Source organism: Scomber japonicus, chromosome 2 (genome assembly GCF_027409825.1).
Source record: "Scomber japonicus isolate fScoJap1 chromosome 2, fScoJap1.pri, whole genome shotgun sequence".
NCBI classification, from domain to species: domain Eukaryota; kingdom Metazoa; phylum Chordata; class Actinopteri; order Scombriformes; family Scombridae; genus Scomber; species Scomber japonicus.
Window position 1 is genome coordinate 14909365 of NC_070579.1, and position 24155 is coordinate 14933519.

A 24155-nucleotide genomic window follows, 5' to 3' on the forward strand; every position below is an offset into this window, starting at 1 on the left:
CAATTGAGATGCATTTTAAGTGAGCTATTAAGTGATTCAGACTGTAGAGAAATATGTCAACATAATAAACAGGTGGAAGAAGTATTCAGATCTTTTACTGACTCCTTTATATGACAGTGTGTGTGAGCCATATGTTACTGTTGTAGCTGCTGGAGGTGGAGCAAGTTTTAACTACTTTATATACAGTTAACAAGTTTAGTCTGGTGGTCGACAGTACCACAACAGTAATTTAAAGATACTCCATTACAAATAAAAGTCCTGCAGAAAAAAAACCTTATTTAGTAAAAGTATACAAATATTTAAGTAAATGTACTTGTTTTGCCCCTGTCTAATGCTGAAGCATCAGTGTGTAATCAGCATTTATCTGTTGTAGCTGCCAGAGGTGGAGCTAGTTTGGTCTACTTGGAGTCAATATATTTGACACTTGTGTAATTTTACAAAAGAAGGACTTTGAATTTCGGACTTTAACTTAAGATAAAAAACTTGTAACTGGGGACCGATTAATGAACCCTTACATACTACACAGTGTCAATTTTGACCCATTTTTACATTTGAAAGCTGTGAAAACACCCAATACACATTACTTTAAGTTCGACTTTTCCTAATGTGACCCCTAATATACAAAAAAGAAATAAAATGCATGTTTTTATTTTTATTTTTGTACAGCTGATGTTATATATACGTTATATTCTTCATATTCTATAAAATGTTCTCCTGGAACCTAAAGTAGTAGTGTATAGTGATAGTAGTATAGTGATTGTGAATGTCTTTTTGCCATAAATAAATAGAATCTAGTCTTTATTAAGGGTTCATCAAACATATATTAATGACTGATGGGTAATTTATAAATCTAATCTAATCTATAATTATATTTATATTATATTTATTAGTCAGAATATGAACAGTATGTAAGGGTTAAATTCCTATTTTAACATGAACTGCAGCACCTCACCTTACTCTGTTTTTGTCTTTTATCTGTTTTGTTTCTTATTGTTTTGTTTCTTATTTAATGTTTTGTTTATTAATTGTACGGTGTCCTCGAGCGCCTTCAAATAAAATGTATTATTATTATTAGATTAAACTGATTAAAATCATAGACTAAAATGCAGCCTAGCCGGAACTATTGTGCTAGGAACCAAAGTTCAACAGAAGACCGGGGGGACAACTAAACTAGCCTAACCGGAAGCCCCCAACGGATCGCCAGCCCGCCCTCCCTTTCTACGTGCTGATGTTTGTGTTTTTGTTTCTTGTTCTTTCTCCTTTTTTGTGTTGAACCTCAAACCCAAAATGGACTCAAAGGGACCCTCGTTATACGCAGTATGTACACGTCTGTCATTTCAGTTTAAGCGGTTGTCATATTATCGCTGATCCTGTTGCTATGAGCCACGGAGCTAATGAAGAGCTGTCAGCTGACCACAACAACAACACAGACACATTTACAAGTTTATTTATCTAATTTACAATCAACAGCTCACCAGATTAGCACATTTAAACCTAAAGAAATGAAAAAATAAAAGCTGTTAAGCAGTCCGTTTTTTCGGTTTCTCAACTGTTTCCTGTTTTCATAAAACTGCAGATGAAGGTGAGGCAAAAACCCTTTCACTTTAACACATATTTAATATGAACTGACCTGGACTGGTGTTTTTTTCTCCCCTTTGTACATAAATCGACTCATTAATGTTAGTATTTTAATTGAGATAAAATGTCAGTGAGCACAGCAGGGTAATGTCACATTAGGGTTGAACAAATAAGAACAATATTTATGAGAATATTTATGTAAAATGTATAATTATTTCTAATATTGCATATGTTTTCACGATTGCAGTATAGGTCAAAATAATTGTAACTGGATAATATTTCAAAATTATTCAGCCCTAAATCACTCTTAGGGCTGAATGATCATTACTATTCACATGTGCTGTGGTCTTGACATTATGTCATTAGGGCTGCAAGCAACGATTATTTTCATTATCAATTAATCTGTTGATTATTTTCTTAATCACTGGATTAGTTGCTTGGTTTATAAAATGGTGAAAAATGTCAGTCATTGCCTCAAATTCAAAGTCTTCTTTTGTCCTGACCAATGGTCCACAGCCCAAAGATATTTGATTTACTTTCGCAGAGGATGAAAAACTCCCTGAAAATGTTCATATTTGAGAAGCTGACATCCTGAATTTTTACATTCTCTTTTTAAAGGTGATTCAAAATGATGAATTAACTATCAACATAGCTGCAGATTAATTTAATCGGTGGCAACTAATCGATTAATTGGCATATGGGACAATAATACATCTTCTCACTCAGAAATGTTGCAATATTTATTGTTAGTAAATAGTCTGGAGGAGTAATATAAATATATGTAAAATGTAAGGATGGAGGGAGTACTATATTAACCCCAAACAGAGTAGGTTGAAAAAAACATAAAATTAAAACTAAACTATGGATAACATCTATTCTAAAAATAAATATATATTCCTTAAGTGTTAGGGTTAGGGTTAGTTAAAATTAAATGTAATGTACAAAATATTGACCAGGTAAATATAGGGTTGCAAAGGGGTGGAAAGTTTCCCGTAAATTTCCAGAAAGTTTCCGGTAAATTTCCATGGGAAGTTAAGCTGGGGAATTTTGGAAATATTCCAAATTGGAAACTTTGCATGGGAATTATGGGAATTATGGGAATTTATGGGAATTTATGGGAATTAAATGGGAATTTATGGGAATTTATGGCAACTGAGGGTAATTTAGTGGAAAGGTATCATCATTTGATTGATTAATTGGATAAAAAAAGTCCACCCCTTCATTAAAAAACATTATTTTAAGTTGACGATAAAAAAAGGTGCACAATGTCGCTTGATGTATCTGAGCTGTTGAAGTTATATTAAATTATACAATAATTTATAATTTAATATTAAAAAAAAACAACTAAATGTTATTATTCTTAATGGTTTCACACACAACTCTGAAAAAATACAACAATGTGTCTGTGAAGCTACACAACCCTGAGGGGGATGTGTCCAATGTATCCTAATGGAGATACAACTCATAAAATCCAAAATATACAAGATGTTTTTAAAACTATTAGTTATTGTTATTTACATAGGTGCAAATGATAACTAGTAACATCAAAGTTCCACTCCTGTCTGTTGAAGTGATATTTACTGTATAAATTGTGGTTTATTTGGTCTTGACCAGTTTTATTTTTTCCACCATAAGGCTAAATATAGCACTTACACATAAAAATATCCCTAAATATATTACCATATAATGTCATCAACACCACAGGCTCAAAAGTCTGGCTTCAAGTTGTGTGCTCTGGACTCGAAAGTGTGGTAGGATTGTAGAAATCATCATCTGTGCATGTGATGGAGGAATGCACAGTGCATGTAGGGGGCGTGGTCTCAGTAGCCCTGCAGTAAAGAGTATGCTATGTGAGCATGTGATATCATAGATATTCAACTGTACTGCATGATATCTGGTTGTTTTAGTCGGGATTATGCTAAAATATTATTTTACACAACTATATTTAAGTTCCCTAATAAGAACATACCTTCAGTTTTGTAAATTCCCAGTTTATTCCCGTTAATTCCCGTTAATTCCCATAAATTCCCGTTAATTCCCGTTAATTCCCATGGAAAGTTTCCAAGTTTGAAAATTCCCGGAATTTTGCAACCCTAGGTAAATACAATGTGCAAATAATAATAATAATACAAAAATGTGCATTAGTGTAACAAAACATGTTAAATGTGATAAAATAAAATAACACAAATGTCTGTTTTTGATCAATTCAGGTAATTAAATACCTATTAAATCAAAGTATTACAGTGGTTTTATGCACAAATCCTTAAAACATCAAATATCTCCATAACACAGAGCATATTATGCTAGGATAACTGCAGCAGTGCTGACAGATGTTAAATTGATCTTGTTGTATTTTATCACATTGACACTAAGCCTTGTTTCAGCAGACTGGGCCTTCAGTTGATATGACACGGAGCATCGACGAGGACTCTCTGGTGGACGGACCTCTTATCTCCGCTGATGCCCTCCACTCTGCCATCAGGAGAGAGTTTCAGACTCTGCCAACACCCTATCACGCCAGCCTGCTGTCGCTACTGCACGTAAGATATGCACACACATTTATACACACTGAATATGTTCATGTGTTACAATTACTCCTCAAATCCAGCAGGAACCTGACTTTGAATGAAAAAGACTGACTGATGATTGCTTTCATTATGGATTAATCTACCAATCTACTTTATATAATCATACCTGACACTTATTCATCTTACTCATTTATTAAGTATTTTTTACTTATTTATCTTGAGGTTTTGAAGCTGTCAGTAGGGTTAAGGTTATTTCATAATCTTGATATTGTGGTGAAACCTATACTGTGATATTTGTTGCCATGATAATCACATAGTAAATTAATGCCATGATAGCCCTTTGTTGAGTATTAGACTAACTCACTACGGATCTTCTTTTCTTTTTTCTATGTGTAATAATACTCAGAGTTTGTGCGTCTCACTTTGGATATGTGTAACTCACTACCACTGCTCTCTATTTTCCTTCCAGATCGTGTATGTGGTGCTGTCGGTATGTGTGGGTGTGATGTGTGTGTTGGAATTTGGCCAAGAGGAGGTGTGTATGAATATTTTGAAAAATGTGCGCGGCGACAGCATCATTGTGTTTGGGAAGGTGGGTTTATGGGTGCTGGTGTTCCTGTTCAGCAAGTGTGTGCAGCATCATCACAGCCGAGCCAGAAGCAGAGGATACCTGCGTTTCTATCGACAGACGCAGGGACTGAAGACCTTGCCGCTCTCTATACAGTCCACAGGTACGAGAGGATATTGCCGTACTGCAAGTTTTCTCCACAAGGTGGCAGTGATGCTAAAGGAAGAATGTGTTTCTGTGTGTTTCTGTGTGTAGGAAATGTGTTGCTGTTAATTGTTATGGCTGCTCCATTGACAAAGAAGGTGCAAGTCTACATGCTGCTCAGTGTGCTGGGGTTGGAGCTCTTGGTGGGTTTGCCGTGCCTGATCTATTACACAGGTAAACTGATCTCAGTTATCATTTCTTTAAGGGTACAGTCACAGTTATTCAAGTCTGTCCTAAAACAATTGTCAGGTTGTTGCTGTCATCATTCCTCCTGTTCATACTGACCATTAAAAGATCATTCCATAATAGACTTACAATGTAAATGATGGGGGATAAAATACTTTTATTTACCTTAATCTCCGCCAGAACTAGTGACAAGCCAAAAGGGACAAACAAAAGTAAAAATGATAATAATAATTAATAATAATAATAATAATAATAAATAATAATGACTTATAATAGAACAAATACCCTTAAATATATACAAAAGTAATCAAAAATTATATTAATACACTCTGAACACAAATAAAATAGAAAAACAAATAAAAAGTAATTTAGAAATCTTAACAGCAAAATTTAACAAAAAAATTTAAAGTTTGCGTTCACTGTATTATAGTGCTGGAACTCATTTTTAATTTCAATGTCCATAAATCTGTTTGGTCCATAAAATGGTGAAAAATGTTGATAACCATTTCCCAAAGCCCATAAAAATGTCTTCTTTTGTCCCAACAATTAGTCCACAACCCAAAGATATTCAGTTTATTATCAGAGAAGACGAAAGAAAGCAGAAAATATTCACGTTTTAAGACGTAGAATCAAGAGAATAATTAATTATAAAAAAAGTAGTGGTTAGTTTAGGTGATTCATTTTCGGTGGACTAATCACTGCAGCTCTGTCGTACTGAATACATTTATATGTCACAAAAAAAATGTTATTTACTGTCTCTGATGACTGAAAAAACAAGAAAATATTCACATTCAAGAATCTGGACTCTGAGAATTTGGAAATGATTAATAAGTTATCAAATTAGCTGCCGATTCCTCTGATATTTGACAACTAATCGATTCATTGCTCTAACTCTGAGTGTGTTTTTATTACGTTCTGTCCCAGCATCACTGATGTTCAACCAGTCTTCCTGTGGATGTTGGTAATAATACCAGTGGTGGCATATGGAGGGACAGACCCTGTAGATAACATGACACACACACACACACACACACACGCACACTACCCCCACACACTCTATCTGAGCACATTCGCATCACAATACCTGCCCTGCCCTTTTCAGACTCGACAGCATGACAATCAGCCATTCAGCTCTCTCTCCTCCTCTGTGTGTCTACTGATCTGCTGATTTTTAGCTGCTGATACCAACAGCACACAAACCAAACCAAACCCATCTTTTATCTTCTTCTTCTTCACCTTGTGACTAGGGAACCAATTGGTGTTGAAAATGACCGTAAATTATAAACGTTACCTGGAAAGAATTGTTCCCTTTGCAACAATGCTCCATGTATAATGTCCAAACTGTAGCCATCAGTCACAGCTTTAGGGAGAATAAAGAAACTAAAAGCATGCGGAAAAGCACAGAAGTTAATTAGCATTATTTTATTTAGAGGGCACTAGCTATTTGATTTATCCAGACAGATTTCTTTGTGTTTTTGTAGCTATTTCTCATCAGGATTAAATAAGGAATGAAAAGGTCAAAATGGTAAAGTTATGTGACATAATTACTCACTTTCGCAGTCACAGTTCAGCTTGAGTATGTGATTTAAATGAAAACAGGTGACGTCTCAAATGCTGAAATCTTAGGTTTAGTGTGTCAGCCATTAGCATCGGGTGAGTTAGAGGTGCTTTAGGGCGGTTTAGAGCTGATTTGTCTCAGCTTGATGCCTCGTATTATTCTAGTGTAGAGCTGCAGCCGTTCAATAATTGATAGTTTGATCATCAGAAAATTAATCAGTAATTATTTTTGATAATAGGTTATTGTTTCAGTCATTTTTCAAGCAAAATTTCCAAATATTTGATGGTTACAGCTTTTTTTGTTCATAAATGAGTATAGTAATAAAGTTAATTCAGTGTCTTAAAATATCATACTGAAGACAGACAAGAAACTTAAAGACACTACTGTAGCTCTGAGACATTGTAAATGCCATTTTCCCTGAAAGTTTTCAACATTTCATCAACTAAATGATGATTGGAGAGAAAAATCATCTGATTTATCAATAATGAAATAATCACTAGCTGCAGCAATAATCTCTGCAAGTGTGAATTCAGTTTGTGCCTGTAATAATTTAATACTAAAGCTTTCTTATTTAGTTTTATTCATTTATTAGTAAACATTAAATCTGCAGAACATGTTGTCTCATCAGTGGAATCAATGAAATGAAACAACAAACTCTCAAGGAGGATCCGTTTCGAACAACCACTGTATTTTTTATATATCAACCAAAATGTGTCTATAACACAGAGTCTCAAAAACAGACAAATACTGAAAGTATATCATCATTTAGCTGATTTTACACTTTATTTATTACCATAAAGTTTTTTCATAGCTGTTTTTGTGTTTGGACAGACAAAAACAAAGAGAGGTTTGACTATTTCATTTAATTGAAAATAAAGGATTTTTGATAATCAGGTATCATATTAGCACTGTTATTCACAAAAGTATGTCAGAAATCAAGAGCTGCAGCATACAGTTATCTTCATCAATATTAGGCTAATCTGTTCATTATTTTATAAATTAATCGATTAGTTATGTAGTCTGTTAAATAGTGAAAAATGTCAATCACTGTCTCCTAAAGCCCAACAGTCAGTGACTCAAATATATTCAGTTTACTATCACAGATTAAAGAAACCAGAAAATGCTAACATTTAAGAAGCTAGAAGAGAGAATTTTTGTATTTTTTCTTTAAAAAATGACTCAGAGTGATAAATCATTTATAAAAAATAGTATAATAATTTAACTTTCCTTCAATCAACTCATTAATTAATAGATTCATTTGCTCAACAGAAATTATTATCACAAATATAACCTCAAAACCCTAACATGTGTATTTTTATTGCTATTCCTAATATTTAAAAAATGCTGCAACATCTTTATACAGCATTACAATAAATGATATATATTAGTATATTTCCCAGCATGTTTGAAGGCGAATACATTCAGGCATTACTTTGACTCTGTAAAGGAAAACTGCTGTTACAGATCTGCTGTTATCAGAGGATATTGATATTGAGGAATCTGTATTGAAAGGAAATCCATATTAAAGGTGTGTTTGGCAGCTGAAGGGCACATATTAGGGATCAAGATAGCGGATAGGCAAGGAGAGAAGATAAGAGGCATTAGGATTTAGCCTAGCCAAAGGGTAACCCTCAACCCACTCCACCCAAACACAGGGAAACACACACACACACACACACACATTGTCCTGGTGTTTACAGTGAGGGGGATCCAGTGTGTGGTGGTGGTGTGGGGGGATATCTGTGTTCGCTGACCACATTCCTGCTCAGATCAGTGCAGTCAGGCACAACGCAAACTGAGCGACGCCTCGCAGGGCAAACCTTCTTAAAGCACATACACACATCGCTCCGACTAATGAACCGTCCGAGCAACATCGAATATCTTCTTCATGAGGAGAAAACTTCTCTTCTCCTCTCTTCTCTTCTCTTCATCTTCTCTTCTCTTCTCTGAGGAGACATAGAGAGAGAGAGAAGGGAGAGCTGTATAATGCCTGCAGCTATGAAGTCCATACAGGAAGGCCTCGTTCAACTTCTCTTTGAAGTGCGTGCTGATTGTAAGTGCATGTGTATGTATGTGTGTGTGTGCCTGTGTGTGTGTGTGTGTGTGTGTGTGCCTGTGTGTGTGTGTCTTTTGAGGTTTGCTGTATGTTTCTGCCTCTCATTTTAACATGAATACACTCTCCTCTATAGATCTCCATGCACATCAAAGCCATGCGTTGGCCTTCAAAGGCTTAACTTAGAATACATCTCTCTTCTCTGCCCGGCCAGAACTTAGTGTAAGCACTGCAGGGCACAGGGTCAACAACACACACACACTGACACACATACCAGCAGTACACCCCGATCACACACAGATCTGCGAGTGACATGAGATATCTGAAGACTGATTGAAGACACTAATAATGCACATTTAAACATTCATATAATTCTATTGGTTATAAATCCCTGTTTGCCTCTGTTACATACCTGAAGGGCAATAAGTACAATTTAATCTCAATTTATTATCACCACATTACCTCAATTAGATATGCAATGGTTATTTTCTCAATCAAATAATCGTTTGGTCTATAAAAGTGCTAGATGTATTGTAAATGTCGATAAGGCCTAAAAGATGCTGTAAAAGAGCAAAAGTTTATGTATTTAAATGTGTTTCGTCCAACACAGTTTAAAACCACAAATAGATTTAGTTTCCCATCATAGGAGTACGGTGGCCCTGACTGCTCAAACTACTGCAGCTAGAAAACGCACACAAAGAGACAAAACTACAGAAAATGAATAAAAACATCCTCATTAGTTTGATATCACGTGCTGCCATCTGGAGAAAAACACAACCAAATACAGAAATGTGTTTGTGTTCTGTGTCTGATTCTTTGCAGCGACTTTCTGTTTTAGATCGATCAGAAATGGGCCACCATATATAAGACTTAAGAAAGCGAATATTCACACTAAATAAATTGCAGCCAGTGGATTTTAGACATTTTGACTAAAATGATTGATTGAAATTATAAACTGATTATCACTTTTTTGCCAGTTTTCTGTCAGTGCCGTATTTAGTTTCAGCTCTAATCTCAATATTGATATTTAAATGTTTACTTCTCGATTATCATTTTATGAAAAGTTTAGGTCATCTTCATCCTTAAGTAGCAAAAAACTTGTGGTCTGTCCCTTCAACAAAACATTAGCTCATTTAGACAACAGTGATATCTTGATATGAGAAGCTCCTAACAATATAACTTTATAGAGAAACATTCATATAGAATTATAATTAGTCCTTAGTTCATGTAACATCACTATACCCGACATTTTCATAAACTATAATAAACACAGATTTCTCACATAGACTTTACATCATTTATTATTTATTTTTCATCAATCACAAATAAATAAACTTGCTCTGTGAGGAAAAATGTACACTTAACTGCCACAGTTATTGAAAGCTAAAAGATGAGATTAAATGATCCTATAGTAAATGTACAGTGATGCTTTGTTTTATAGGAACCAGTTTCCTTATATGTAGAAATCTTTGTATAATCAAACATTATAAGACCTGCATTAAACTCAGAGATCAGAGTTACAGAGTCAAGTGTCCATCGGTCAAAACAGTCCATGTCATGTCTTCTTCTACATTTAAAAAGAGGTATGAAAGGACGTGTTAATACCCCTCTAATATGACACAACATTCCCAGCTGTAATCGACATGTGTAAGAGCCATACCTGCCTCTATTTCAGTTCAACTTCCACACTATATATTCATTTTTTTGGACAGAAATGTAGTCTTATTTTAAATTATTTATCTATGTCACCTAGAAGTTTGTTACTCTTTGTAGATCATTGCGGATCAGCACACTGTGAGCATCTTCTCTGTTTTCTCCTTGAACAATGTCTTTGAAGATTATCTCATATCTGCAGCTTCTTCACATGAGGCTGTTTTATGAGCAGGATTTATTTTAGTCTCGCACACTACTTTGAGTCCTCTTAATGTTCTGCATCACAACTAAAAGGTGTTCACGCTGCCTCTCTTCACTCTACTCCAGTCTGAATATCGGTCACCTCAGCTGCTCAGATTCTTTGATTTCAATTCGAGTGTGTGCTCCCATTAGGGTTTAGCACCCCTGCAGCCTCGCTGTTATCACCTGGAAATGTGCACTTCTCGATGGGCGATTGAAGCTTCTTAGATCTGCGTAGACCAGGTCTGAGCACTGTCTGTCCAGTCGTGTGAGTGTCTCTAACAGGGAGGTGTGAAATGCGCCACTTTCGTTAAACTCCTTCTTCCATCCATCCATCAATCCTGACATTTCTTTTTCTTTTTTTTTTACCCCCCCTCTGCTGTACTATGCTGCTACACACACTACACACCAGACTTAACATTTCATCAATTTCTGTATTAAAACTAACATTTAGCTCAATGTGTACACCTCAACTGAGTTACTTTTGTGGAATTAAGGTTGAAATAAAATTAAAAATAACCTTTATTCTCAACATCAGAGATCTGCCGCTGTGTTTTTATCAAATAACGTGTTGAAATATTCTGATAATAATACTCCCAACCATTTCCATATGTCACTGTCCACTTGTCTATCTAGCTCCTGGATTTGACTTGCTGTGTTAACATTAGCTAGGTGACACTGACATGTCTGTAGTTAATGGTTAAAAGAGTAAAAGTCAACAATATTCAGGTTTTTAGAATTTTATACACTGAACTGCATTTAAAGTAGTTTCTGATCAACTTTCTTAAACTTTAAACTACCAGCCTAGTTTTGTTAGTGGTGTATTTAGTATTTTTGATGTTAGTTCATGTGCAGGTCATAGCAGGATACAATTCACTGTTTAGTTTAAAGTAGTTTTAGGAAGTTATTTTAGTAAATGTTAATACTCATAATAGTGTTTCAGGAGTTTGATTAGTGTAATGATACTGTTCCAATTGTAGCATGGAAATTGGAAATTGGCACTTCACTACTCACACATTACACTACAGTAAAATTCAGTATCAGTCAGTCCAACATCGAAGACTAATACAAATACAGAATTATCACAAAAAAAATACAAAGATTACACAAAACGGACAAACCCCATCATACCAATATAAACATGACATACTATATACTCATCATCAGACTTAACGGCATAATTAGATGTGAAAGAGACACAGAAAAGAAAAATCCAAAATTCACATTATTCAAATAAATAGCATTAATATCAACTAGTTAAATCCATCAAGCTTCATTATTTGTTAGTGCTTTACAGACGGACAAGCCGACAGTAAGACAAAACAAATGTGAGACAAACAAGACTGAAGCACATGAGCATATTTAAATAGATGAAAATGTAACAGACCCAATAAAATAACAACTACATAAAGCAGATAAAAGATATTTTAGTGAAAAGCCAGGATAATGATGTTTAAAGCTGCTTTCAGATCCTTGGGCAGACTGTAACTACGGAGACACAAAAACTAAAAAGCTGCTTTAATTATGTGAAAACCTCAACCCCATCTTAGTAGAATAATATATAATGTATTACATAAATAAATGCATGTGTTTAAGACACTGTTTTCACTACAATCAAATGTATACTTTTTATGAAATCTTAATCATTTAATCATGATTCCATCATTTTGTGGCACTAATTATATAGAGATGAAGACATTTATTCACCCTGTTCATAGTGTTTGTGCAAACGAACATTTGTTTCCTTTAAAAAAGAGACTTTGAGTTCAAGACAAGCTGTAAAAATGTTTGAAATTCATTTGAAATCCGTGACATCGTCCTTCACCGTCATCTTTAGTTCTTCACTCCATCTCTTCATCTTCATCTCTGCCTCTCAGGAATGTCTCCTCTCTCTCTCACATACTTGCTTACTATTAAAAACACACAAGCACGCGCATACACACACACACACACACACACACACACACACACACACACACACACACACACACACACACACACACACAGGTTTAGGGCCTCATTATGCAGGAATGTGTAGTATTTCTTTGGATTGTGTGTGAGTGTGGATGCTGAGATGCTACACTGTAGCAAAGTAAAGATAGCGCTCTTTAGAACCTCCCTGACAATTTCCTCTGGCTAATGACACTCAGTCTTATCAATACTGAGCCAGCTCCTCCTTCTGCCCTTCCTCACACACTCGCCCTGCAAACACGCACACATGCACTTCAGCCTTATCTTCATTGAAACCATCTCCCATATTTTGGCTCTGGCTCCTCTTACAGCTACTGTATGCTCCACAACCACACCTTGCCGCTAACCCCACCCCCTTGTATAAAGGTGTATGTTTAGGGTGTGAGAATTAGAGGTTTGAGTGCAGGATATGGCAGCCCATAAGGCTTAAGTGCAGGATATAACAGCCTGTGTGTGTTTAGGAGAGAGAGAGAGGGATGGAAAAAAAACCCTAAAAGTGTGCTGTTTCTCACCTGAGTGATTGTCAGGAGGAAAGCTCTCACTTCTCAATAATGTGTCTGTGTGTTTTCATGTGCAACAAAACATTGATTTTTATGGTTTAATCAGAAAATAACCTAAGATTTAATCGTTTGTGTTTTTCAGTCCAAGTGATGCGGTTCAACAGAGAGCGAGCCGCACCCGACGTGAGCCAAGAAGAACATTCACACAACTACAGTATCACAAGCCTGCCGACTGAGACTGGCTTCAGGTACACAGAGCTATGAGAAAAGAAATTATTGTTTATTTTCTCATGCACAGAGAAAATAAAATGCATTTCATAATTCATAAAATTCCCCAAAAGGATCCTTCCAAAAATTATAGCATCAACATTGTTACAACATCAGTCCCTAAATGTACCATTTTCTTTTCCCTATGCAGGCTGCTTTAATTGTGAATATCTAGCAGAGCACTTTGTAAACGTCATATGTGACCCATTAGGAGTTTTAGCTCAATTTAGTCATTTTCAGCTCTGCAGGGGCACTCTGTAGAGCTGAAAATGCCAAAATGCTGCATTAATATTGTATCTCTACTCATAATGGTCCTGTCCTGTTTGAATAGTCCATTATGTGACATTTATGCAAAGTAAAACTATGTCTGAATGCAAGAAAGCAGTGATTTAAATGATAAACTGGCCATGTTCTATATTTTTGCATTTTTCAACAAGTCGCATGAAAGGTCCAGAAGACCAAAAGTTTGGCTTCTCCAACCTGTCTATGGCTCTTCTTTAGCACATCCTTTTTGTGGCATTGACCAACTTAACTCCAATTTAACTTGCAGCTGGTGTTATAAATATGGCTGTGCCTCAAATTTCCAGCAGCTTGTTGCTTACAAAGTAGCATTATGATAGTGGGAAACATGGTGTCAGAACTAAGGGAAAGTGTCAGAAGTCAGATTGTTATTCTAATCAAAGAGGGGCTTCCTCAGCATCAAGTCATGGATAAAGGTTCATAAATAGCGAGTCCATGAAGCTCTAAAACACTCAGAGACATCCGGCCTAGTTCAAACAGGGAGGAGCTGTAGCTTTTAGCAATGTCACCCAAGGACGAGTAAATTGTGCGTTTGTTAGAGACTATTTTAAACCACAGATTTGATGAGCTTGTCAATATTTAAAGCAGCAGGACGGTGTGTGTGTGGGACCGGTTCATGACAAACTACGGTTTCCATTTTTATTATTATGATGGTTAATGTCACCTTGAGTAGCTGTGTGCCTCATTGATGTGGTTTTGTAGGTTTTGATTGACATTGGGAAGCTGTGATGAGGAGGAATCAGGCTTTGAATACGTAAACTATAACTGGATGAAAAAAAGAGAATATCACCAGTCTATAAACAGACAGATGAAGCTAGCAATGTTTACAGATTACATCCATAAAGTCTATAAAGAGCTTTTGTGTCGTTTTTTGTGTGTCAGAGAGGGCTCCAGTCTGGAGGAGGTGGTGGAGAAGCAGGCTGACCTGATCGAGTACCTGAAGCAGCACAACACCTTACTGAGCAAGAGGCTGCTCAACCTCACTGCTCAGCACTGACCACGGCGCAGCCTCCTCATCGTCCCTCTCCGGAGAATCCCGATCATTTTAACTCCCCGGCTCTCCGCAGGAACACGAAAGAGTCAGGTTTCAAAGAGGGGACTAAGAGGGAAGAAACACTGAATTAAAGACTAAAAGTTAAAAAAAGAAAAATCCATTTGCACTCAAGCACCTGCACAGACTGAGACAAGAGGCATCCTCACCTGATATGGACAGGTAACACAGTAGGAGATTAACTGGGAGTGGAGGACAGTTGAAGAGGTGAGGTGTGGGGGAGGAGGAGGATGAGTCGTGGGTCACAGATCAGAGGTGAGGGGTTTTTATCACAGTCTTATGACCCCAAGTGACCCACGTATGCTGCTGCTTGTGTTTACTGTGAGAAACAGAAGAAACTAAATTGTTTTTAGAGATCATCTGCACTGAGGAGAAGCTGAAAGAGCTGGAGATACAGGAGAGGAAGGACTATCAGGGTCAGCCAAAAGAAAGAGATCAAATTACGAAGTATAATGTCTGCAAGTGCTATTTTATCTGTCTAAAATCTTGTGTGTGTGTGTGTGTGTGTGTGTGTGTGCGTGTGCGTGCGTGCGTGTGTGTGTGTGTGCGTGTTTGTAAAGGCTTTATTTGGTGAGTTTCTATCTGTTAAATCACTGTGTTTGTTCATTTGTGATCTGATTCCAATAAATCTTTAATGTTCTGTTATTTTGTTAATTGAATTTATTTTTGAGCCTTTTCCGACATGAGAGCCGTCACACGATACCACAGTGAAACTTCAGTGTAATGTGCTGTAAAAGCTAAAAAGAAGAGCACAAACAAATGAAACACTGCAGTGTCAACATACACTGGTGTGAAAGCCCTTTTTTCCCGCCTCACCTTTCTCTGTGTTAAATTTCAACGGTCACGGGAATCTACGTTAAACGAAATATCGAGGTCGTCATTCGAGCTCCTTGGTGTTTGTTCCCCATTGTGATTCTTTTATGCTCTGGCGTCCGTAACTCGGCAGGGAGCGCTGCATTTACAACTCCTTTCCCATGTGGCTTCTGCTGGGAGCCCGGAGCTAACCAGACTATAGCAGGTATCAAGATCCCTGTTTGATCTGTTGCTTTTAAGTTCGTATAAAGATATCTTCTGACTCTATTCTTAAATTGTTCAAAATTTAAATTAAGTCTTGCTTAAAAACTGAGTTTTAGAGTTATCTATTGTTTTCCTCATTTCTGACCACATTTATTCAGACAACACACACACACACACACACAATCAGAATCTCACAGAGTAAAAACCAACACTACATTTATACATTTTTTTATTAAAAAGTTTAAAACAATATTCAATAAACATTTGAAGTGCATACATGCAATATAAACACTCTGCAGGAGTTCTGTGTGAATGCTGTAGCCAGATGCATAGCTGCAGTCACTAACATGTTTCCAGCTCTTTGGTCCGCAGCTTTTTTTTAAAGTCAAGTGTGTCACATACTTAAAGACAGATGTTGGTTTAACTCCCTCTAAGTATTGGTGTTTGAAGATGGAAGAGGGAAGGTGCTAGCAGCTGCACAACCCCAGATTTGTGGGTGTCACACTGCCATACATTTCATGATTTATATTTTTTTCTTTGGTAGGAGTGAAAAGTCAGTCATGCACAAGCTGAAGTTGCTTGTTTGTTTCCTGCAGGTTGTGTGTAGAAACATTTATATATTTATATATGTGTATATATATATATATATAGAAACATGACTGTCTATGGCATTTTCATGGTGTCCCATAGTCTCCTCTTCTCTTCTAGTCTGCCTCTTAGTTGGGATCCATCCATGGTGTTTGGGCCACACACTGCAGTTGCTTCATGTTCATATCTCTCTCTCTCTCTCTCCTTTGGTCATTCTTGTGCTTCAACCTGTAATGGAGGAACAGCATTTAGTATCGTGCTAGGAGGAGATCAGAAACAGCTAAATGACTATGCATGTACATTACTCAAATTAAGAGCTACAACCCCCCCCCCCCCCCCTTTTCCTCAAACACTCCACGAGGCAATAAAGCCTTCTTGTTCATCGTTAGTGAGATTGATGCCTGAACCTTTTCCCCACTGGACTCCTGTTTCTGTGTCAATACACACCTCTGCCACTAATCACATACACCCTCTTAACTGCCACCTGCCAGCTCTTGTAACCTGGTTTTGCCCCATGTATCACGCAGCTCGGCTCATAACCTCAACTACACCGAAAACACATGTACGGATTTCACGTGTGCACTTTGTTCGTGTGTCTCTTACCTTTAGGGGAAGGGTACTCTGGAGTGGAGAGGAAGGCAGCGTCTGTGTGGGCAGTGGTGTCTGTGATATTTTCTCCTGAGGTTCAGGAAATCTGAAATAAAGAGATTTTTGACTTTTAATATGCAGAATTAAACTACAGGACAGAGCAGTTATTATAACTCCCCCCCCAATACATGCATTTTGATGTGAAAAAAGCAAGATTTATGTGTGCAGGTGGACCCCTGCATACTCCCCTCAAGCATCACCTGATAGGCCTAATTAATCCCAAATTAAATTCAGCCCATTTAGCACCAAAAAACATAGAACTACATCTTCCAGACATCATTTTTTCCAAGTAAGTTTAATTTTGAAGCTAAGAAAGCTTAATTGTGGCCGTTCATGGGTTTTACTGTTTGGACCAATTTACCAACAGCAGGGCGACCCCCTTCTAATAAAGTGGGACACACAAACCTAGCACATGATTATTTTTAAAAGTCCCTAATAAATCCACTTTGACTCCTGCGGTTCACAGGCTGCCAGCCAAGCCCAGGAAGAGATAAACTGCCAGATGACTTTATGACTCCCTCTCTCCCCCCGCCCCCCCCCCCCCCTCTCTCTTCTCCTTCTGAGTACCTCTGAAAGAAAACCGCTCCCCACGCCTGAAGGTAGTGGGCCTATGCTTCTTTACACTTGGCACTGCTACTCCATGTCATGTTAATAAAGCTCAGGGTATTTGCATGGCGTTTTAACACCGTGATTAACAAAAGCGCGCCGGAGAGCCCTCCAGCCGGGGACAAAAGGGGCTCCCAGGGGCCGCTGTGCGATCCCCGGCGGCGCTCCGCCCTCATCCCCTCCTCGTCTTCCTCCCTTCATCCCCTCCATCATCACATGAACCTCATCACATCCTGCGAAAGCCCCTCAAAACCTCCCTCTTGTAACAGCAGCTGTTTGCGTCTCTTGCGCCTGAAGCGCAAACCAGCTCGTGGTTTTACGCACAGCCACAGCGCACCTGCTGCAAAATAAGTCATAAGAAAAGCTAAATATCTCCCTTTTTAATGAGCGAAATTAAAACTTTAACCTCAGAGAAGTAGTTTGCTCCGTTAAAGTCTGACTCTGGAGTTAAAAGTGTAGTTAAAGTCCATAATTTACATTTAACGCACCACCAAACCCAGTGCGCAAATTGTCGCTGCGTTCAGGTTGTGTCGGAAGAATCGGAATAAAGTGAAACAATTTCGTTAAAGTCAAACTCTCAGGTAATTAACCCCATATTGTTACACCAGATAAATAGAAGTTAACCCTAAATTAGCTACTTTGTCGTGATAAATATTCGTAACGATTAGGGTCCCAATATACAAGAAAAGTCCCAATTGTAGTCCCTTTTTTAGTCAGCTAGCTGAATCGATAGTATTTGATTTATGTTACTATAGGGTTTTATTCATTTTATAACTGGTTATGGTGGCTTTGTGGCTATTTTTCTTCCTGTTTGTTGACTTTCTCCATAGTTCTTTAAACTAAATAAGACTCACGATAACGTTTATTTTGTACGAGCTGAGGAGAGAGGACCTGAAGGCGGAGACATTTACGTTTCACCTTGACGATTGGCGCTCCTCATTTATAACCACAGCAAAAAACCTGAATATGTGATAACATTTTAATTTATTTTTTTAAGTTTGTAATTTGTTAAACTTATAAAAGTATGTATTTACGTACTTTAACATAGGTATTTTTTCACCAGGGAGCTTAAACTAACCAGTAAGTAGCTCAGTAAGAGGCTCAGTGCCGTTGCCATGGTTACTTGCAGTATTTGCACAGCGAACTGTTGGTTAAATAGTTAACTTGAGTTCAGTTTTGAGCTGACCTTAGCTCCTTTTTTTTTAAAAACATTTAAAGGTCACCTGTCAGCCATTATAAGTAAAGTTAAGTGATGCTTACCTGGCTTGGCAGAGGTCAGCGTTGCCGCAGCAGCTACGAGCAGCAGGAGCAGGTAGAGCAGGTTGAAGATCCTCATGGCTTCAGTGAGCTTCTGATGAGCTTTCAGCAAGTTTTTGCAAAGTAAATTATTGTTTTCCAAAAGTCTGGCTCTGAGTCCCTTGTGGCTCCGAGTTGGGGCTGAAGTGATGATGCTCAGTGTGGTTTAACCTTTCTCTTCTTTCTTTTTTTTTTCTCCTTGTCTCTTTCAGTCCAGAAGGCCCACTGTGGGGAGAGACTAGTACACAGAAGTCCCCTCTTTTCTCAAGATAATCAGTATGTCCCAGAGGAATGTGTGTCCAGGCTGTTTGTGTGTCCAGTGAGAGTGTGATTGTCTCTGTGACTGAGAGCAAAGTGACAAAGGTACCTCTCCCCCCATCTCCTTTATACAGCCTTTTTTTAGAGGGAGGGGGCAGCAGTTTTGGGGGTGGTGATGGTGGGGAGGTGTAACTCCCACAGCACAGCAGCCCCCACCTTAACCCCTTGACACACACACAAACACACAGACGCACACACACACTTTCAGCATTGCACATATTGACCCCACATGTAGAGAGTAATTCAAGTGACAGGAAGCCCCCTCCCTACCCTCCAAATGCCCCTTCAACACACACGCACTCTCCTGCATGCATGCTGCATTTCCGTGTATGGATGAATGTGTGTGTGTGTGTGTAGTGATGAGTGATTGATATAGTATATACTATAAAGAGCGGAAGAAGCAAATAGTGTTTGATTTATAACATCAGAGCACAGATTTAAGAACAGCTATAGTTGAAAGAAGCAGGTCCCTCCTCCATCAGTTGTCCCCTGCCCCCACCCTGCGGAGGACACACACATCTGGGGCTTTTCGGTGGTGGTGTTGGTGGTAGTGGTAGTGGAGGGGGATGTTTGCACCCAGCATTGTGGGGCAGGGGTCCTGATTGAATAAAATCCAGAGATGTACTGGACTAAGAAGTCTGTCTGTCTGTCTGTCTGGGATGTGGTCTACCACTTCAGTCTGTCTTTATTAGTGTCTTTGTGTGTGTGTGTGTGTGTGTGTGTGTGTGTGTGTGTGTGTGTGTGTGTGTGTGTGTGTGTGTGTGTCTTGTGGTTGCTCCTTTCTATCTTTATTTGACAGGATACAACTTTAAGATTCTGTATTTTTCTCAAAAGCTACCCTTAAAGTGAGTTTTTTGTCAATGAATTCTAGTTTTACAACAGTACCATCTGTAAAAACCTTCCTATTGGGGCTGTGATCAAAATGTGTCTATAAGAACAAATAATGAAAACTTTAGGGCCAAAAGCATCAATCAGAAGCTTTATAAGACTTTTTCTTTTGACTATTTATTCTTTAATCAATCAGTTTTTTCTTGATATGTACAGAGATCCGTCAATTCCTGATTTACATCACATTTTGCCAGTTTTAGACCATTTTGTTGAAGCTAATATGTTGCGTCGCTGCTTATTTGTTAGACACCATTTAAGATATGACAACTTTGGCTTGTGGTGTTACATTTTTTTTGTCAAATTGTGTTTATATTTCTTTAAAAAAAAGGTGTCAAAATGAATCTCTTCTCAAACTCAGGTGTTGTTTCTTCACCAGAATGGAAAGATCTCCAACAACAGGTGGCCCCGCTCCTCATGCAGGTTGTCAGCTGGTGGTACAGCAGGGGGATTTTCTTGCAGCAGGTAAACTATTTCACTTTGGCATTAAGCTCTGCAGTCGTTGTTGGCTTTTTTTTTTTTTTTTGCACGGTGTGGGGACTCATTAGCGTGTCTGCTTACAGCCGTCTCTGTGGACTGAGACTCTCCATTCAGCACCCAGCTAATGAATTAACACATTAAGATGAAATGTCAGCCATTACATGTGAATGAGGATTAGAGAAGCAGCAGGACACTAATGGACCGCGGGGCTCGAAATAGTCAGAGAGACTTTGAACAAGCATCTGGACTGTCGGCTCTCTTCAGCCCTGAAAAATAGACAAAAGAGGACAGAGTCTCTCCAATTGTGGGTTTTTACTGTGTGTGTGTGTTTGTGTGTGTGTCATGATGTCTTAACAAATGTTGCCTTTATTGCTTTACAGTGTTTGCAAAAATGTCACTGGAAATGACAGAGATTCCTCATGGATTTGGCCAATTTACAAGCGCACACACTTGCGTACACACACACACACATACACATACACACTTATCCTGCTGCAAACTATCTGCTGAGGTATGTAGTTTTGTTTTTTTTTCTTTCTGCTGCTAGCTGCACTTTGCATATCAGCTGCCATTGTCTTTTAAAAAACTTTTATTTTCCCCTATTTGAATATGCTAATTTCAGCCCAATTGTCATTCAGAGCCACCTGGTATCCATTGGCTGCTAACAGCTTCCAAATTTCAGTTTTTTTTCTCTCTAGGTTTCTGCGTTTCTTCTTCTTTCTTTCTTTCTATATGCCCTTCAAAACAGGAACAAGTGAATCGAACTGAATTCTCCCCACCAGGTTTTCTGTGTGACTAAGTAGAGCATGTTGTAATATTTGCTCTTCCTGGGGATTATACGTCTTGACAGGGATTACCCAGCCTGCTCAAACACTCCCCTACGAGAGAGGTGCGTGCACACACACACACACACACACACACACACGTACACACACACACACACACACACACAGAGGGTAACCACCTATTAAACTGCGTCAGTACCTCGGCAGGGCTGCCCCGCACAGCTGAATCCACTCTCTAAAAGACAGAATATTTGATGAGTCATGATGAGGTTGGGTGTTGAACTTAATTTCACCGAGCTGCCAAAATGTAGGTCTGCTTCACCGAGCATCCCTAACTAATTTCTATTATTGAGTACTCGGTTGCTAATTTTTTTGATGAATTGCTAAGAGTTTTTTTTTTCTTATATAATGCCACACATGTCCAGAGTCCAAATTAACTTCTGTTAACATTTCTAATAGTATGGTATCAGAGTGAGTGTTGTAATGTACATTAAGTGTGTGTATCGACCAGGATAGACATGCAGGAGGAGGTCATGTTGTACTGTAGGCAGGTGAGGATCGAGCTGTCAGGAGACGACATGGAGTGATCACTGTCCTTCTCACAGAAAGACACAAAATGTATTAAGCATTTTGTTTCAGTTCACTCAGTGCTGGCATCGTGTGGGAGATAATGACTTTGTTTTCCCAACTGAGGGATCAAAAAATACATATCTGTATCAGTATTGAACATTTTAAGATACAAACCCCCCATACTGATCCAAGCGAACTTTCCCTCGTGATAACAGAGCGTAGGATGACTGGTGAGTGATTGTCAGTGATAGTAAAATGGACATGAGAAATCTAATTAAGTCATTTTATATGTGGGTGAATGTGCAACTGTACCAAAAGAGAGAATTGAACAGAGCTGGGCTGCAGAGCTGCTGTCACAGTCTTTCTTTTTAGTAGCTGTGATCTTTACGACTGCAGAGGAAGCTTCGGCCTCTCCTCCCCTCTTCAATTTTCACTTTCTTCTTCCTCTCCCATCATCTCCTGACCAGGATCCACAGATAAAGAACTTCCTCTCTGATAAAAAAACTTGTTAAGAAGAACAGTGGCTCATAAAAGGTCTCTGTTTCTTTTCCACTTAGATGACCATTATTGTTTGTACAAACGTACGTTAAATTCTTTATATACTTACAGGTAGACAGGCACAGGTTGTAAATAACAGGAAATCCCCAACATGAAGTGTCGTAACACCTCCAGCTCGCTTTACTGGTATTACTGGAACTCTACTGGAGGGATGAACACCAAAAAGAGCGTCTCTTATAGGTGCTGAAACAGGATTAAGATGATTTTAATATTCATCAAATCCTATAATGTCTGGAGCGTGCACACTCTATGAAATACACTCGATGTTTAAACTATTTATCCATCATTTTTAGATATCTACTTTGGCTTTTCAGCTCAGTTGTGAACTAGTTTTACAGTCAGATGCAGCAGTGGTGTTACAGCTGAGTCTTTATCTTATTGTAGCTTGTATATTAGTTATAATGTTTCATCTCCATTGTCCAGTTGTGCATTTATTTTTCACCTAAACTTAATTATTTGTATACCTGTTTTACCAAATCATATTTCCACATACCTGCTACTGTAGAAGTAACCCCAAATGTGATATAGTGTATATTCCCCTAGTTAGGAAAGACCGCCCCTATAAACATCTGCTGCTCATCACTCTGTGGGCAAAACCGCTAACCTCTGTATCCTCACTGCTAAACCACCGGCTGATATTTTAAAAAAAACCCATCACTCTTTCTTTTTTTTTATACTTTATTACACAAAGTAGATTTTTCATTGCTTATATATGATAGTATTGTACTTACAATCTTGATATATTTTACCATAAAGTAGAAAACAAAGAAAGAGAAAATAAATAAACACAATTGTTGCAGACAAAGACGATATTAACATACAGTGTATACACATATGAAAGAAAAATGTAAAAACCTCCCATTTATAAACCCTCTATATTAAATAATGCTTTATCATTTTATTGCACTACCTCTTCCTCCTCTTAGAATAAATCCCTCCATATTGTTTAATCCATTCATTCCATCATCTTTAATACTCCAGTTTGTGATTCTGTAGGTTATTCTTTTTCCTTTTCTAAAATGTTCCTGTACATTTTACTTCCAGCTTTTAAAGTGAAGAAAGAGAAGGTTTTAACATTTAGTATTATAATATTTTCTTGTATGTGAGTTTTTCACATATCTGCTCATATTCATTAAGTGTTGTTTATTTCAGGCTCCGTGTCAATCCTGCTCACATTTGACCAAAAACCTGACTGACTGATTTACGTTTCTCCACCCGTTAAACCCCAGTTTTTGTTTTTTTTAAATGAACGCTCCTGTTATCAGATGCAGAGTCTGGCTAAGAGAATGAATCAGGGATGAAATGTGCCGTGCTGTCTGAATTTTTTGGGGTGTCGTCTACTGTCCGTGAGTGTGTGTACGAGTGTTGATTGTGCTATGATGGGTCAGTTTGTTGTCCATCGTTAGACTGATAGCGAGTCTGTTGTCATGCCATAGGGTCGTCAGTGTTAATGAGGGTCCGCAGTCAGCCGCGGCTTAATTACTCTTAAGACCCCTTTATCTGCAATTGCCCAATTCAGACCTCAATGGATGCATATACACTTGAACAGCAGTGCACGCCCAATACGCACACACACACATACACTGCACAAACTCACACAACCTGAGTCTTAACACAAATCAGCGTTGTGTTCTTCCTCCTGCAAGTCTACGAAGAAAAAAAGAAAAAAAGAGGGAATCTCATGACATTTGATTAACCTCTCCATCTTTATTCTGGATCGCCTCCTCCCATCCGTGTCGGCAACTAG

At 38.0% G+C, this 24155-nt stretch overlaps 2 protein-coding genes across 3 annotated transcripts; one reads left to right on the forward strand and one right to left on the reverse strand.

Moving 5' to 3' along the window:
• Nucleotides 1-1204: 1204 nt before the first annotated feature.
• tmem192 (transmembrane protein 192) lies at nt 1205-15291 on the forward strand. 2 transcript variants are annotated; one of them, XM_053332408.1, is made up of 6 exons: nt 1205-1317; nt 3966-4118; nt 4576-4837; nt 4930-5052; nt 13182-13287; nt 14489-15291. In XM_053332408.1, exons 1-6 carry the CDS (start codon nt 1288-1290, stop codon nt 14601-14603), a joined length of 789 nt encoding a protein of 262 aa, XP_053188383.1. In that variant the 5' UTR covers nt 1205-1287; the 3' UTR covers nt 14604-15291. The 2 variants fall into 2 exon arrangements, with proteins under 2 accessions (XP_053188383.1, XP_053188382.1); XM_053332407.1 differs by having other exon boundaries at nt 1207-1317; nt 3963-4118.
• Nucleotides 15292-16867: 1576 nt separating this feature from the next.
• On the reverse strand, nt 16868-18852 carry apela (apelin receptor early endogenous ligand). Its single transcript, XM_053338815.1, has 2 exons — nt 18766-18852; nt 16868-16957 (listed from the first exon to the last, which is right to left on the reverse strand). Exons 1-2 carry the CDS (start codon nt 18850-18852, stop codon nt 16868-16870), a joined length of 177 nt encoding a protein of 58 aa, XP_053194790.1.
• Nucleotides 18853-24155: the final 5303 nt, after the last annotated feature.

Excerpts from the sequence above, each read along its gene's own strand:
- tmem192 (XM_053332407.1), top strand. The coding sequence starts at position 1,288 with ATGGACTCAAAGGGACCCTCGTTATACGCA. Across the intron at positions 4,838-4,929 it reads GCTCTCTATACAGTCCACAG|GAAATGTGTTGCTGTTAATT; the intron begins GTACGAGAGGAT and ends TTCTGTGTGTAG. Across the intron at positions 5,053-13,181 it reads GTGCCTGATCTATTACACAG|TCCAAGTGATGCGGTTCAAC; the intron begins GTAAACTGATCT and ends TGTGTTTTTCAG.
- apela (XM_053338815.1), bottom strand. The coding sequence starts at position 18,852 with ATGAGGATCTTCAACCTGCTCTACCTGCTCCTGCTGCTCGTAGCTGCT. Across the intron at positions 16,958-18,765 it reads CCAAGCCAGGTAAGCATCAC|GATTTCCTGAACCTCAGGAG; the intron begins TTAACTTTACTT and ends CTCTTTATTTCA.